The sequence below is a fragment of the Meles meles genome, chromosome 1 (assembly GCF_922984935.1).
Source record: "Meles meles chromosome 1, mMelMel3.1 paternal haplotype, whole genome shotgun sequence".
Classification (NCBI taxonomy): Eukaryota; Metazoa; Chordata; class Mammalia; order Carnivora; family Mustelidae; genus Meles; species Meles meles.
In genome coordinates this window covers 92474576-92492366 of record NC_060066.1, presented here as the reverse complement: position 1 = coordinate 92492366, position 17791 = coordinate 92474576, and the positions used below count along the sequence as shown (strand labels likewise).

The following is a 17791-nucleotide window of genomic DNA, read 5'->3' as shown; positions in this document are numbered from 1 at the left end:
TGGTGAGTAGGTTCTTGCTGATGACTTAAAATTGGTTGTTGCCCATGAGAAACTTCTAATCCCGGTATGAAAAAGAAAACCATAGTATATACAAAGGTGTTTCTTACTACAGAATGAAATGATAATTACATGATGTGATGGAGGTGCTAGCCAAGGCCTGTGGTAGTAATCATATTGTGTTATATAAATGTTTCAAATCAACCCATTGTACACCTTAAACTTAAGTGTCATGTGTCAGTTATATCGCAGTAAAAAATAATCCCTGGGGCACTGGGTGGTTCATTCAGTTAAGCTTCTACCTTTGGTTCAGGTCATGATCCCAGGATCCTAGGATCGAGTGCTGCATTGGGCTCCCTGCTCGGTGAAGAACCCACATCTCCCTCCCCTTCTCCTCCTCCCCCTAGCTCATGGTTGCTCACTTGCACTCTCTCTCTCTCTCCCCCTCAAATAAATAAAATATTTAAAAATAAATAAATAATTCCTAAATAATTTTTAAGAAAGTATTTTTTTCATAGCTAGTTGATCCCCCAACTCTAAGCTGTAGTTACCATGGTCTTCCTAAACTTCCTATGTGAGATGACTATTTTCTTAACTGTAGAGTCCTTTAGTGAAAAAAACAAAACCCTAAATTAATGGAGGGATATACTATATTCACTGATTGGAAACTAAATATTTTTAAGACGGCAGATCTTCCCAAATTGACCTAAAGATTAATTGCGATCCCAGTCAAAATTCTTTAGGCTTTAAGAAGGTAGAAATTAACAAGCTGTTTTAAAATATGTATTAAAATGCAAAGGTCATAGGATAGCCAAAGTTGGCAGATTTACTGGTTTCACTATACTGATTTCAAGATTTATTATAAGATATTGTAATCAGTTTTGTCTGGTTTGGGCATAGATAGATGTAAATCAGTGGAACAGAGTAAGATGCCGGGAAGTATATTCATACACACATGCACACACACACGTCACGTTAATTTTTTGACAAAGGTGCCAGGGCAGTTCAGTTGGGAAAGGATAATATTTCATCAAATGGTGCTAGGACAGTTGAGTAGCCATGTATCAAAAAATGAATCTTGATCCTTACCTCACACCATATACAAAAGTTAACTTGAAGTGGATCATAGACCTAATGTAAAAGATAAAAATGTTTAAAAATTCTAGAAGAAAACAATTTTAGTGACTGTGGTTTTGTCAAACATGTTTTCTTTTTTTTCCTTCCTTTCAGATTTCCTTTAAATTCAAGTTAACGTACAGTGTAGTATTAGTTTCATTGGTAGAATTTAGTGATTCATCACTTGCATATAATATGCAGTGCTCATTACAAGTGTTCTGCTTAATGCCCATCACCCATTTGCCCCATCCCCCTACCCACCTTCTGTCCCAACTACCCTCAGTTCCTTGTATTTAAGAGTCCCTTATGGCTTGCCTCCCTCTCTGTTTTTATCTTTTTTTTTACTTTCCTTCCTGTATGTTCATCTGTTTCGTTTTCTTAAATTCCACATGAGTGAAATCAGATGGTATTTGTCTTTGACTTATTTCACTTAGCATAATGCCCTCTAATTCCATCCATCCATGTTGTTGCAAATGGCAAGATTTCATTCTTTTTGATGGCTGAGAAATATTTTAATACATATTTTTATATATTTATAGAATTTTAATATAATTTTTATTTTCCTATGGTTTATATAGTTTTATATTATAAATTATAATATATAATTATATATATATATCTTCTTTATTCATTCATCCATCGATGGACATCTGGGCTCTTTCCATATTTTGGCTTATTGTGGACATTGCTGCTATAAACATTTGGGTGCCTGTGCCCCTTTGAGTCACTATTTGTATCCTTTGGATAAATATGTAGTAGTATAATTGCTGGGTCATAGGGTAGTTCTGTTTTTAACTTTTTGAGGAACCTCCGTACTGTTTTCCAGAGTGACTGCACCACTTTGCATTCCCACCAACAGTGTGAGAGGGTTCCACCTTCTCTGCATCCTCGCCAATGTCCATTATTTCCTGAGTTGTTAATTTTAGCCATTCTGACTGGTGTGAGGTAGTATTTCATTGTGGGATTTTGTTTTTCTTTCTTTCTTTTTTTTTTTTTTTTTTAGATTTTCTTTATTTATTTGAGATACAGAGGACACGGGGAAGGGCAGAGGGAGCAGGAGAAGCAGACCCCCTGCTGAACAGGGAGATGGACTCGGGGCTTGATCCCAGGACCCTAAGACCATGATCTGAGCCAAAGGCAGACACTTAACTGACTGAGCCACCTAGGCACCCCCTCATTGTGGTTTTAATTTGTATTTCCCTGATGATAAGTGATGTTGAGCATTTTTTCATTTCTGTTAGCCATTTTTGTATGTCTTCCTTTCAGAAATGTCTGTTCATGTCTTTCCCCATTTTGTAACTGGATTATGTATTTTCTGAGTATTAAGTGGTTAAGTTCTTCATAGATTGTAGATTCTAGCCCTTTATATCTGATATGCCATTATAAATATCTACTCTGATTCCATTGGTTGCCTTTTAGTTTTGTTGATTTGTCAAACATTTTTTAAATGGGACAGAAAAAAGGCATAAAAGGGAAAAAAACAACTATATGCTTGACTCTTAAAGAACACACAGTCCAGGGGCGCCTGGGTGGCTCAGTGGGTTAAGCCGCTGCCTTCAGCTCAGGTCATGATCTCAGGGTCCTGGGATCGAGTCCCGCATCGGGCTCTCTGCTCGGCAGGGAGCCTGCTTCCCTCTCCTTCTCTCTGCCTGCCTCTCTGCCTACTTGTGATCTCTCTCTGTCAAATAGATAAATAAAATCTTCAAAAAAAAAAAACAGTAAAACTTTAAAAAAAAAACAACCACACAGTACAAAATCTGCATTTGATTACCAAAAACTTAACTGCTAATAGGCTACTGTTGACTAGAAGCCTAACTGAGAGCAAATAGTTGATTAACACATATTTTGTATTTATATGTCTTATATATTATATTCTTACCATAAAGTAAGCTACGGAAAAGAAAATGTTATTAAGAACATCATAAGGGAGAAAATACATTTGCAGTACTATACGGTAATGGGGGCAAAGCAAAGTGAGAGAGTGAGTCTTAAGCAGGCTCCACACCCAGTATGGAGCCTTATGCAGGGCTCAGTCTCACAACCTGGAGATCATGACTTGTGCCGAAATCAAAGAGTCAGACACTTAACCAACTGAGCCATACAGGCACTCTCCTGTACAATACTATATTTATTGAAAAAAATTCACGTGTAAATGGACCCTTGCAGTTAAAATCCATGTTGTTTAAGGTTCAAATTCAACAAAATTTAAAACTTTGCTTTAAAAAAAAAAGTTTCACAAATGAAAGGGAAGCTACAGACTAGGAGAAAATATTACAACATAAAATCTATATCCAACAAAATGTTTGTTTCTAGAGTATATGAAGAATTATTACAATTCAATAATAAAAAGATAACTCAGTTTTTTTTAATGTGCAAAAGAATTGAACCAGCACTTTACTAAAGAAGATCTGTGTTTTTGGCAAGTAAACACATAAAAAATACTTAACACCACTAATCATGAAGGAAATGCAGATTAAAACCTCAATGATGGGGCTTCTGGGTGGCTCATTTGGTTACGCATCTGCCTTTGGTTCAGGTCATGATCCTGGATGGAGCACCTCATCGGGCTCCCAGCTCAGTAGGGTGTCTGCTTCTCCGTCGTCTTCTGCCCTCCCCCGCTCATGTTTTCTCTCTCTCTCCCCCCCCCCAAATAAATAAAAATCTTCAAAAAAATAAAATCTCTATGATGTACATATCATTATGTACTCCTTAAAATAGCTAAAATTAAAAAGATTAACATACTGAGTATTGGCAAGGATGTAGAACTGAAACCCTTATACTGCTTTTGGGAATGTAAAGTGATAACAACCACATTGCAAGATGTAAACATACATCTAACATACTGCCTGTGCATTCCATTCCTAGATATTTATCCAACATAAACGTGTTTTCATGGGGCCATACAAAGAATTATACACACATACTCTACCAGCTTTATTTGTAATAGCCCCAAAGTGGGAAACAACCCATATTTCAAATAATAAGCAAATGGGTAAATTGTGATATAGTCATGCAGTGGAATACCACTCAGCAATAAAGAATGAGCTATTGGTATGTGCAACAAAGTGGATGAATCTCAAAATAATTATGTGGAGTGAAAAAAAAAGACAAAAATGAAGACATATCATGTGATTCCATTTATAAAATGGAATGTGATTAATAAAATAATATGTGAATAAATAATAAAATTATTTAAAGAATAAAATGTGATTCCATTTATAAAATCCTGGAAAATTCAGAAAGCAGATCGTTAGTTGACGGGGTAAAGTAGAAGGAAAGGATGGATTACAGTGTGGGGTGTGAGGAAACCTATGGGAGGCGAATGGCTTCACAGGTAAACATGTCAAACTCATCATTTTATATTAAAAGAAACTCATCCGTTTCTTTTATGTCAATTATACTATAGTAAAGCTGGAAAAATAGTAAGATAGCAAGTAGCATTTTACTGTATAGATTTAATTTTAGAAAGTTATTTTAATAGAAATCAAGGTTTGCTGTTTAAGAAAATATTTACTTACGTGATATTTCAATTGGAAAAGGCCAGTTATTGATTACTTCTTTATAATTGGAAATATCTATCATCTTGGCCTTTGCTCAAGGCTTTTCATGGTTATTCTTTCCTCACTTAAATTATTTCAACTTTTCAAGATTAAAGCTATTGTAGGGAAACTTTAGTCTTTGTGATATAGAAGTATTCATACTACCATTCAGTAGTGATGTGTGAAATAATAAGAGGAGAATATTTGGGGAATAAAGAGAATTTTCATACTTTTAATCTTACCAGTGTTTTCTTTGGGTCTCCGACATGGTGGATGGCAACTTACTGATGGCTTAAAATTTTGTTCCTGCCCATGAGGAACTTATAGTCTAAATGTAAAAGGAAAAATCATATTATATAGAAGAGGTATTTCTAATGATTATAGGTTGGTGGCCCTTATAATTAAGAGTATAGTAGCTATGGAAAGACATTTTAAGGAAAAACTAGGAGAAGGGAACAAAGAACGTATGACATGCAGAGAGTGAATGGGAATGAGCAGAGATAAATGAGGTGATTATTATTAGATGAGGTGATTGGGGTAGACATGGAAACGGGGAATAGACGATTTTTGAATTAGATGCATTAAGCAGTAGGGAGCCAGTGAAGGGATTTGAGGAGGGCAGTGACCTAGTCAGAGTGACAGATGACACAGATTTTTCTTAACTATGGCATTTTAAATTGGTTATACAAGAAATAGGAAGCAGGGTCCACAAAGATGAAAAATTCTTAATAGTCAAGGATTATACTACAAACCCTACAAAAAGGGTGTGAATTAAGAGAATGATTTAGGAAAGAAGGATAATTAACTAATGAAAACAGTTTAAATGTTTTATGATTTTTATGCCTGGAAAACTGAGGAAACAACCAAGGTAAGGAGGGGTGTGAAGAAAAAAAGATCATGCATCCTAAATTGCCACTTACTTTTTTTTTTTGAACAATCCCTCAAAGGTACATGTCTTTAACCCTCTTTGCTTAGATAACATTTGCAAATGCAAATGTAATCAGAAATAATAGTGTGGAAAACAGAGTAATTTTATCCCCAAATAAGGTATTGTTTAAATAAGATATGGCATATGCTTAAAATAGGATAAAGGGTACTTAAGGGAAGAGGTGTTTTCTTGAAAATTTTGCACAATTGAAAGCTAATTTTCCCTTAAGAATGACTGTCAAATAAGGGGGGTGAATTCCAGGAGCCTGTTACCACATCACTGTTGCTAGGGTTCGCCCCCCCGCCCATTTTTTATTCCTACTAGAATATAAGCTCCTGGGGCGCCTGGGTGGCTCAGCGGGTTAAAGCCTCTGCCTTCAGCTCAGGTCATGATCCCGGGGTGCTGGGATCGAGCCCCGCATCGGGCTCTCTGCTTAGCTGGGAGCCTGCTTCCTCCTCTCTCTCTGCCTGCCTCTCTGCCTACTTGTAATCTCTATCTGTCAAATAAATAAATCTTTAAAAAAAAAAAAAAAAAAAGAATATAAGCTCCTTGCGGCCTGTGGGGGTTTGGGATTTTTGTCTGTTTTGCCGAGTAGTCTGTCCCCGGATGTAGGAAAGGGCTTGGCACGTAGGAGGCCCTCAGATTATAGTTGGGTGTATTACCCTGCCTGAGCTATAATATTTGTAAACTTAGTTTGCCCTCCTTTTTGTTCTCATCTTAAACCACTGATATTTCATAGCATGGGCATCTAAACAGTATGTCACATTCTTGTGGTTCCCTTTGTAATATTTTATATCAAACTTCCTAACATTTCACATTGTTAGGAGTGTTTTTTGAGCACTTGCATCACTAAATGCTTAGATGACTTTTTATAAATTGTAAATTATTTTTAAAATGGAACAACTGAAAGTTACAAAATCACTCAGCAGTTTCAATTACTTAAACAATGGTTACTGAGGGGTGCCTGGGTGGCTCAGTGGGTTAAAGCCTCTGCCTTGGGCTCAGGTCATGATCCCAGGGTCCTAGGATAGAGCCCGCATCGCATCTCATCAGGCTCTCTGCTCAGCAGGGAACCTGCTTCCCTTCTTCTCTCTTTACCTGCCTCTCTGCCTACTTGTGATCTCTGTCTGTCAAATAAAATCTTTTAAAAAACAACAACAACGGTTACTGATAATGAGCTAAGTGACAACTTTGTAAACATAATTGACAGCTTATCTGGTCAGCCAGCTTTTTAAAGACATCCAATTCCTGGTGAATTTTGTAACGTTGAAAAGTGATATAACTTAATATTAGATGGATGAGACTTTAACATCTTTGTTTTGCTTTATCCCTAATTTGTGTGATATAAATTTGCATAGAATACCACCATTCTTTACACTCAGTAAAAATAATACTGTAAAAGACTCCAAATGGGAAAATGATAAAAAATGCAAAATACAGTAGTGGGTATGAGCATCTTCCAGTGGGAAGAAAGAGACAAAGGAACAGTATGGAATTGTATTCAAGATGTTAATTACCTGTGGAAATTGAAATTATGGGTCTTTTTTTTTCCTTGTATTTTTCCATATTTGACAACAACTTCTTCAATTTTTATCAGAAAAAGTAATCCCTATATGACATACTCATCTGGGTGGTGATTCCACCTCCTCCATCAGCTCTTCCTAGACTGTGAACTTGGTTGTTTTAACCTGCCCTCGTTGTTCCTCCATTTCTTCATCTGTCAAGTACATTAAATGAGATAATCCATGTAAAACACTTCACAGTGCTAGGTTTATACTGTTACTCATCATCCAAGGAAATGGTTAAATGAACTGTGATGGGATGTCAATTAATCACTAAAAATTGTGATTGTGAAAAAGATATAATGATATAGATCCTAATATTAAGTGAAGAAAATTAGGACATGGAGTCACAGATACAGCATGATTATGCATACATGTGAAAAAGGTCACTTTTGGGTAGAAAAACAGGACTAAGAAGAATGATTAAGTAAGTCCATTTTAGGATGACTACACTATTTATAGAGTAACCTCCCTCCTCTCCCTGGCACTCCTGATTCTGCTTACTCTGCTTTTCCACATTTACCACTTTCTAGCATACTGTATTCTTTACTCAGTATTATTGCCTGTCCTCTACTGGAATGTACACTTTTTTGTGTGACTTCTTCATTAATATATCCCAAGGGCTTACCAAAATTCCTGGCTTATAAAAGGCATTCAGTAGATATTTGTTGAATGAAAGAACGATTTCCTTTTCTTAGATTTTTCTGTATTTCTAATTTAATAATGATGATAATGGGTATTTATGAAACTAATAACTGAACTAAAGAAAAGTAACATTAATGGGCAGTACCTTTCACAGTCATCAGAGTGGCATATGTTAACAAGTGTGATCTTACCACATGTTGGTGAGGAGGTGATACAATGGGAACTTTCAAACATTGCCACTAAGAGTATAAATTATGCAGCTGTTTTGGAAGGCATCTTTGTACTAAGTATATATTCAAGTGCAGTGGCTTTTGAGCTTTCTCATTTGACTTAAATACATTTTCTATCATTATTAGTGCACAAATTATATGTATACCTACATAAAAAACAAAATTCCGTGAAACAATGGGTGATAAAGTCTGATATTTTCTCTTCTTTTCCATACTAATTCACTGAGTCATGGCACATGTACACCAGATACTGTACTTGAAAAATACAGTACTTTCTAACATTTTACTACCTTGGAAAAGTTTTGGCACATGTACACCAAAAAATGTATAACTTTTTATTGTAACATTGTTTATAATAATGAAAAATTATAAATAACTTTTTCAAATGGAAATTAAAAATAAGTTGTGTTGCATTCATTCAGTAGACTACATTATACGGCAATAAGACATTAAGAAACTAGATCTACATAGAGTATGTCAGTAACCCCAAAAAACATCATGTTGACCAAAACTAACAAGTTGGAGAATGATAGCTACATCTGAATTTTTCGTAATGTGCAAAAAGCCTTTCTTGTATGGCTAGAAACATGAGTATACATATAAAAAACATGCATGAGAGTGGAAACACTAAATACAGAGAAGTGGTTACCTCTGAGGTGAAAGGAAAGAATGAGATAGGAGCAGACAGGTACAGAAGAGGTGGGTCAACTATGACTTGATTTTGTTTCTCAACAGTGAAGAAATCTGATATAAATGTGTCTGAATAATCAGGACTAGATGGAAGTACATGAGTATTCTATTCTCCATCCTTTTCTGTGTGCTTTAAATATTTTATAGTAATAAAAACTATAAGTTTTTAAATTTTTACAATAAAACACACCTTTTTTCTTAAGATTTTATTTATTTATTTGACATATCACAAGTAGAGAGGCAGGTAGAGAGAGAGGAGGAAGCAGGCTCCCTGCTGAGCAGAGAGCCCAATGCGGGGCTTGATCCCAGAACCCTGGGATCATGACCTGAGCCGAAGGCAGAGGCTTTAACCCAACTGAGCCACCCAGGCGCCCACACTTTAAAGAGACCACTGCTTCCCCCCACCTTCCTAATACAGTTCCTGTACAATAAAAATGAATACTGTTCTTTCCCCCCAAAACATCTAGCTTAGACTTTTGTTTCTCTCCCTTTTTCTATTAACAGTTTTACTAGGAGTTAAACCAAGTAAGATTAATAATCTAATTAATGTGTCTTTAGTGCTTTGGATTTTATTAAGCAATTTCCTAGAGCTTCTGCAAATTAAGTGATTTGTTTTTAAATCACATTCATAGAAACTCAGGCTGGCTGAAAGTTTAGACTAGTGTTCTCTCTTGAATTGTTATTTTGAGTAAGAGGTTTCCCTTCTTTGGGAACCCACTATACTCTAGAGCTGGGTGTTGATAGATGTTCCATTTAGGTTTCTCTTACAGTGTTCTAGGACTCTAACTCCGGATCTTCTCCTGTTGGATCATTTATTCCTTGAAATTAAGCACATTCTAGCCATTTGACCTTCATAATACCCGGAATAAGTCAGTTGTTTTATTATGTGTTAAAAATTAATCAAAAGAATAGTCAGCACTCTTTTGTTACACTTTTCACAGATACCTCTATTTATACTGTGCTGGTTAATAACATGGCCTTTTATTTCCTATATTTAGTGATTTAGAATCTAGAAGAGAAGTAAAAAAAGAAGAAGGTGAAGCTTTTGCACGAGAACATGGACTTATCTTCATGGAAACATCTGCTAAGACTGCTTCCAATGTAGAAGAGGTAAATAAGAGACCCTTTTAAATGTTCATCACCTTTTCACTTAATTGAAATGTATTGTGTACTTTAATGGTATATCTCCCATAAGCTTTTTAGCCTTTGAATATCATAGAGTAGGAAAATTTCTTCTGTTTGAAATGCCTTGCCTTGTAACATTCATTCATTAACTCTCCCTAAGGGTAAGAATCACCTCCCTAAGGTGAAAGTATTACTACACTCTATCTTATAAAAGTCAGGAAGGAGGCCTAAAAAGTAAGTAGTTTGCCTAGAGTAATGCTGTTCTTTCCACCTCTGGGTAAGACTCTCAGCTGCAGTTATGAAAAGGGATTTGAGAAAATAAATGATTTAAAATGTCATTTTTTCTAAGGATAGCACAGAATAAGATGCTAGGCAGCAGCTTAACACTATGCCTTTAACATAATAAACAGTGAGTAAGTGTTTATTAAGAATGTACTTGGGGCTCTTCTAATTAACTTCTGAGCCCAGAAATTGACTATAGTAATTCAACAGCATTGGTATTTTCACTGAAAAATTCTTTCTAAAGTATGACATTATACCTATCTATACTTGATGAGGTGCTCTGTGACTGTTCTTTAATGCATTTCCTACAGCTACCAATTAATGCTTCACTTCTTGTTGCCAGTAATTACAATTTAATTACATACAAGAGTAATCTTGCACTTTGCACAGTGAACCCAGAGAGAAATTTGTTCTGCCCCTTTGTTCAGCTTAAAATAGACAGGTAAATCTGCCTGTTTCAGAGAGGCACTCCTTTATTAGAGGTGTTGTATTTGGAAACAATAATAGCCAATGTATTGTGAGGGTTTCAGTACCTCTGAAACATATCCTATGGATTATTATTGATTTTCTTACTGATTTTAAGAAACTCTAAGGCCAAAATTGAATATATTTTGGTTAAGAAAACCTTATACTATGGGGCTCCTGGCTAGCTCAGTCAGAAGAGCATACAACTCTTGATCTCGGGTTGTGAGTTCGAGCCCAAGGGTATAGAGATTACTTAAATAAATAAAATTTTAAAAGAAAAGAAAATACTATGAAGTCAGATGATAAAAGCATCAAATACTAGAAAGTAATCCTAGATTTCTAGTTCTGTTTCTGATGCCTTTGTGTTCATTTTCTTTATTCTTAACTAGTAACAGTAGGTATATATTTGTAAGCAGCAAATTACTGTTGTCATTTGGCTGAACACTTAAATAAATTCCATTAATGTTTTAGCAGCACTTATTACAGAAATTCTGTGTTAGTAATAAAAATAATTGTTTAAATTTGATCTGGGCAGGATTTCCTACACTCGTGAGAGAACTTTACTTAGTTATGTAAATTAACTTGCTTCTCAGAAACCAAGGATATTAAGAAATAATCTTTTCTAATTCCATTTTTAAAAGATTTATAGACAAGCACTACATAATATCATCATCCATCAGATTTTACCTGAAAGCTAAAAATATTTCATGATTAGGTATTTTGAGGAGGTAGAGTACCATTCTGTGATCCACAAAGAGCAAAATCAAATCTGAATCTCTACAGGACTTAGGAACTAATTAAACATGAACGCAACAACCAAAGGGCTTCAGCATCTAGAAGAATGCGCTCCCATCTGCCAAGTACATCTAAAACTTTGAATATCATATGTAAAACAATTACAAGAAGACTGAAAGTTAGATTGAAGAAGGCTGACCAGCTTAGAGGCCTTGGGATCTGAGGAAAGTGACATGTCAGTGATTTCCCTTGATTTTCTTCAAACTGGGTTCTAGAGAAACTGACAATCCAGAAAGGCCAGCAGGTGAAGGGGAAAAAAGAAACCTACTTTCTAGCCAAAGGACCGGGAAAGCAAACCATTCTATTATACCCAAACACGGCAGAAAAAATTATGGTTCTGCTTCTACCATCAGCTTACTTTAATGAGGTTTCCCATACTCATTTTTCTGTGGGATTGGTGTCAGGGGAAGCCAGCAAAAGTGCAGGTTTAAATTAGATCCAGAATCTCATAACACAGTGCCCAAATGTCCAGATATCATTAGAAAATCACTCTTCATATCCAGAACCAGGAAGATCTCAAACTGAATGGGGAAAAAAAAAATCAATAGATACTAACAGCAAGATGACAGAGGTGTTAGAACTGATAAAAAAATTTTTAAGCAACCATCATAAAAATGCCTCAGCAAACAATTCGCATGCTTAAAACAAGTGAAAAATAGTCTCAGCAAAGGTAGTCTAAGTAAGAAGAACCAGATAGAAATTTTAGAATGAAAAATATAATTAACATAAAAAAGGCTCAGAGGATGGGGTCAACAGCAGAATGAAGGGACAGAGTAAAGAAATAATGAACTGGATGATAGAAAAATAGAAGTTAGTCTATACTAGAGAGAGAAAACAGACTGGAAAAAAAAAAATGAGCAGTGCCTCAGGGACCTGTGAAACCGTAACACAAATTCTAACATTGTGTTATCAGATTCCTAGAAGGAAAGCAGAAGGAAGATGGCTCTGAAAGTACTCAAATAATGACCAAAAATTTGCCAAATGTGACCGAAGACATAAACCTAGATTTAAGAGGCTAAGCTAACTCCAGACAGGATAAATCCAGACAGATCCACACCATGCCAAATTTCTGTCAAAGGTCAAATCTCTGAAAGCTAAAGACAAAGAAAAATTACAACAGCAGAAAGAAGCAACTTACCAATTCAAACGACAGCAGATTTCTCATCAGAAACAGTGGAGGTCAAAGAAATACACAGTTTCAGGAACTGAAATACAATAGTTTCAGGAACTGAAAGAATAAATTTCAGGATGCTAGAACTAGCAAAAATACTTTCAAGAATGAAGAAAAATAAAGACATTATCAGGGTATATAATATTATATATATATATATATATAATATATATATATATATATATACACACACAAATGCAATATCTGGAATAACTACCAAAGAATATACAAAGAGATAGACTAATAAACAATAGGTAAATAAGTATGGGATTTTTAAAAAGGTTCAAATTAACCCTTAGAAAGGTAGGGAAAAGAAAACCAAAATCAGCCACAGAAAACAAAATGACAGACTTAAGCCCTCACATTGCAAAAATGACATGAAATGTATATGATCTAAATATATGAATAAAAAAATGACAGGATTAAGAACATGACCCAACTATATGGGTATCTGTAAGAAATTCACTTCAAATATTATGATACAGGCAAGTTGAAAATAAAATTATTGGAAAAGACATATCGTATAAACATTAATCAGAAGAAAGCAAGAGTGACTTTATTTATATAAAATAAAACAGACTTACAAGCAAAGAAAATTGCCAGAGACAGAGTGGAACATTATGTAAGAGTCTGCTGGGAAGACCTGGCAATCCTAAATGCATATATATCAAAAAATAGAGATGCGGGACGCCTGGGTGGCTCAGTTGGTTAAGCGGCTGCCTTCAGCTCAGGTCATGATCCAGGTGTCATGGGATCGAGTCCCACATCGGGTTCCTTGCTGGGCAGGGAGCCTGCTTCTCCCTCTCCCTCTGCCTGCCACTCTGTCTGCCTGTGTTCTCTCTCTCTCTCTGACAAATAAATAAATAAAATCTTTAAAAAAAAAAAAAATAGAGATGCAAGATATGTGAAGCAAAAACCAGTAGAAAACTGGAAATAAACTAAACAGTGGAATTAAACTAGAAATCAGTAAATCAATAATAGCCTCCAATTATGATTATGGATTTGTCTATTTCTCCTTTGAGTTCTATTAATCTGGTTATCAGTAAGCGATAACTGGAAAAAATCTCCAAAGACTTGGAAACTAAACAACACACTTCTAAATAATCTGTGTCTGGTGGACGTCTTTTTTTTTTTTTTTTTTTTTTTTTTAAGATTTTATTTATTTATTTGACAGAGATCACAAGTAGGCAGAGCAGGCAGAGAGAGAGAGAGGGGAGGAAGCAGGCTCCCCGCGGAGCAGAGAGCCTGATGCGGGGCTCGATCCCATGACCCTGGGATCACGACCTGAGCCGAAGGCAGAGGTTTAACCCACTGAGCCACCCAGGTGCCCCCCCCCCTTTTTTTTTTTTAAGATTTTTATTTATTTATTTGAAAGAGATCACAAGTAGGCAGAGAGGCAGGCAGAATGAAAGGGAGGAAGCAGGCTCTCTGCTCAGCAGGGCTCGATCCCAGGACCCTGAGATCATGACCTGAGCTGAAGGAAGGAAGCTGACGGAAGAGGCTTTAACCCACTGAGCCACCCAGGCGCCGCTGGTGGACGTCTTAAAGGAAACTTAAAAATACATTGAACTGAATGAAAATGAAACTATAACATATTAGAAATTATAGGTTCTAGTTAGTGCAATAAAGCAGGAAAGGGAAATAAAGGCAGACAGCTCAGAAAGGAAGTTATTATTTGTGGCAGGCGTGACTGACATGATTGTCTCTAGGAAAACCCAAGGAATTTACACACACACACACACACACACACACACACACACACATACACATACACAAACTAGTTAATGAGTGAGTTCAAGAAAATTACAGGATACAAGACAAATGTATAAAAAATCTCTTATATTTATGGTGCTCAGTTGGTAGAGCATGTGACTCTTGAACTCAGGGTTGTGAGTTCGAGCCCCATGTTGGGCATAGAGCTTACTTTTTAAAAGAAAACTATGGTATTTCTGTATATAGCAATTAACACCAAAATTTAAAATACAGTACCATCTATAATCACACAAAAAGAAAAATACCTAGGTTTAAATCTAAAAATAACATGTACAGTAAAGGACATATATGCTAAAAACTGCAAAATGCTGATGAAAGAAAGAAAAATACAAATAAATGGGGAAACATACTATGTTCATTGTTTGGAGTACTCAACCTAGTAAAGATATCACTTCACAGATTGATCCAGAGGTTTAATCCAATACCTATCAACGTTCCTGTAAGATTTTTTGATAGATATTTGACAATATTTTTATAAAATATAGATAGAGGGGCAAAGGGCCTAGAATAACTAAAGCCATTTTGAAAAAGAATAAAGTAGGGGAATCATTCTTTGATTTCAAGCCTTCACGTAGACGGTGTGATACTAGTAAAGGAATAGATACATACAGCAGTGGGACAGAATAGAGAAACAATAAATAGACCCATACAGATATGCCCTAATGATTTAACAGGTGCAGAAATAGCTCACAGAGGAAGATTTCAGTAAATGCTCTAGCAATTGGATGTTCCTAGACAAGTAAATGAACCTGAGTCTCGCACCTTACACAAAAACTAACCCAAAACAGATCCTGGAGTTAAAAGTAAAACATTTAGCTATTTATATTTTAGGGGGGGAAAGGGAGAAAATCTTCAGGCTATCGTGATAGACATGCTTGTCAATAAAAGCATTTATGCTTATGGATCATGATCCATAAAAGGAAAAATTGATGTTTGCCTTTTAAAACTTGTGCTCTGTGAATGATCCTCGTAAAAAGATGAAAATGAAAGACTGCAGACTGGGAGAAAATACTTGTAACCCAAATACCAACAAAGGACTGTACCTAGAATAAAAAACTCTCAAAACTTAGTAGTTTAAAGAAGAAATCAATCCATTTAGGAAACAGGAAAAAGACATGACCAGAGATTTCATCAAAAAGGATATATAAGCAGGGGCGCCTGGGTGGCTCAGTGGGTTAAAGCCTCTGCCTTCAGCTCAGGTCATGATCCCAGGGTCCTGGGATCGAGCCCCGCATCGGGCTCTCTGCTTGGCAGGGAGCCTGCTTCCTCCTCTCTCTCTCTCTCTGCCTGCCTCTCTCCCTACTTGTGATCTCTATCTGTCAAATAAATAAATAAAAATCTTTAAAAAAAAAAAAAAGGATATATAAGCAAATAAGCACTTGAAAAGGTACTCAACATCAACCAGCTGTTAGGGAAATGCAACTTAAGACTTCCATGAATTATCACTATACATCCATCAGAATGGCCAAAATTTAAAGTGACAACACCAAATGCTGACAAGGATATGGAGAAACTAGATCACTCACACATTGCTGGTGGGAATGTAAAATGAAAGAGCCACTCTAAAAATTTGATAGTTTCTTTAAAAACTGTACATTTCAGGGATGCCTGACTGGCTCAGACAGTAGAGCATGCAACTCTTGACCTCAGGCCCATGAGTTCAAGCCCCACATTGGGGGTAGAGTTTACATAATAAAAAATAAATAAAATGTGGAAGGAGGAAAGGAAGGAAGTGAGGGAGGGAAAAGAAAAGAAACTAGACATTCAACTACCATGCTATCTAGCAGTTCCTCCTCTGAGCATTTATCCCCAAAAAATGAAGATTTCCAGAAACCAGTACACAGATGTTCATTGCATCTTTATTCACAATTTGGCCAAACACTGAAAACAACCTGGATGTCCTTCAACAGATGAATAATTAGACAAAGTAATAATAGTATATCCACACTACAGAATACTACTCAACAGTAAAAAGGGATGAACTAGGGGACCCTGGGTGGCTCAGATGGTTAAGCATTTGCCTTTGGCTCAGGTCATGATCCCAGGGTACTGGGATCAAGTCCTGCATTGGACACTCTGCTCAGCTGGGGGCCTGCTTCTGCCTCTCCCACTCCCCCTGCTTGTGCTTGCTCTGTCAGATAAATAAAATCTGAAGGAAAAAAAAAAAAAAAAAAGGATGAACTATTGATATATGCACAACCTAGACGAGTCTCCAGAAAACTATGCTTCGTGAATTAAGTCAATCCCAAAAGATTGCATACTGTATTGTTCTATTTATATTACTTCCTTTAAATGACAAAATTAGAGAAATGGAGAACAGATTAGTCACGGCCAGGTTTAAGAGGGGGTGTCAGGGTGAAAGGAAAGTGGATATGTTTACAAAAAAGACCAACACAAAGGATCCTTATAATAATGGAAATGTTCTGTATCACTTATCAACATTTTGATTATATCAGTGTCCTAACAGTGTCCTATACGTTTCCAAGATTCTACCATTAGAGGAAACCAGGTAAAGGTTACACAAGATCTCTTTGTATTGTCTCTTCAAGATGCATGTGAATCTGTGATTACTTCAGAAAGTTTTACGAAAACACATAGTAATAAATAACCACATACAAACAACATTAATTAAAGTTAACCTGTTCTTAAAGATCACAATGACAGTTTTTTAAAAAAAAAAAAAAAAGATAAGGGGGCGCCTGGGTGGCTCAGTGGGGTAAAGCCTCTGCCTTTGGCTCAGGTCATGATCCCAGGGTCATGGGATCGAGCCCCGCATCAGGCTCTCTGCTCCGCGGGGAGCCTGCTTCCTCCTCTCTCACTCTCTGCCTGCCTCTCTGCCTGTTTGTGATCTCTGTCTGTCAAATAAATAAAATCTTTAAAAAAAAATAAAAATAAAAATAAATAGAAGCCTCACGATTGTATTACAAGAAAATACAAATGTGAGAATATGGAGGAGCGTAGTTACAAAAGCTTAAGTGATATTTTTTTAAATTTATAAAGAACACAATTTCTTTTTCAAATTATTAAGTTAATAATTTCTTTTAAGGGGGCACCTGGGTGGTTCAGATGGTTAAGCAACTGCCATGAGCTCAGGTCATGATCCCAGGGTCCTGAGATCGAGCCCTGCATTGGGCTCCCTGCCTGGTGCGAAGCGTGCTTTCCCTCTCCCACTCCCCCTGCTGTGTTCCTGCTCTCGCTCTGTCTCTCACTCTATCAAATAAAAAAATAAAATCTTTATTTTTTTTTAAAGACTTTATTTATTTATTTGTCAGAGAGAGTGAGCACAGGCAGACAGAGTGGCAGGCAGAGGCAGAGGGAGAAGCAGGCTCCCTGCTGATCAAGGAGCCCGATGTGGGACTTGATCCCAGGGCGCTGGGATCATGACTTGAGCCGAAGGCAGCCACTTAACCAACTGAGCCGCCCAGGCGTCCCTAAATAAAATCTTTAAAAAAAAAATTCTTTCAAGTATGGCT

At 36.4% G+C, this 17791-nt stretch overlaps 1 protein-coding gene across 1 annotated transcript in view; it reads left to right on the top strand.

The window, feature by feature from the left end:
* RAB2A (RAB2A, member RAS oncogene family) overlaps positions 1-17791 on the top strand; it is an 89950-nt gene that overhangs the window by 51046 nt on the left and 21113 nt on the right. The window contains exon 6 of the mRNA XM_046014817.1: positions 9706-9817. Coding sequence (XP_045870773.1) covers positions 9706-9817 — 112 coding nt within the window. The remainder of the gene's footprint in view (positions 1-9705; positions 9818-17791) is intronic.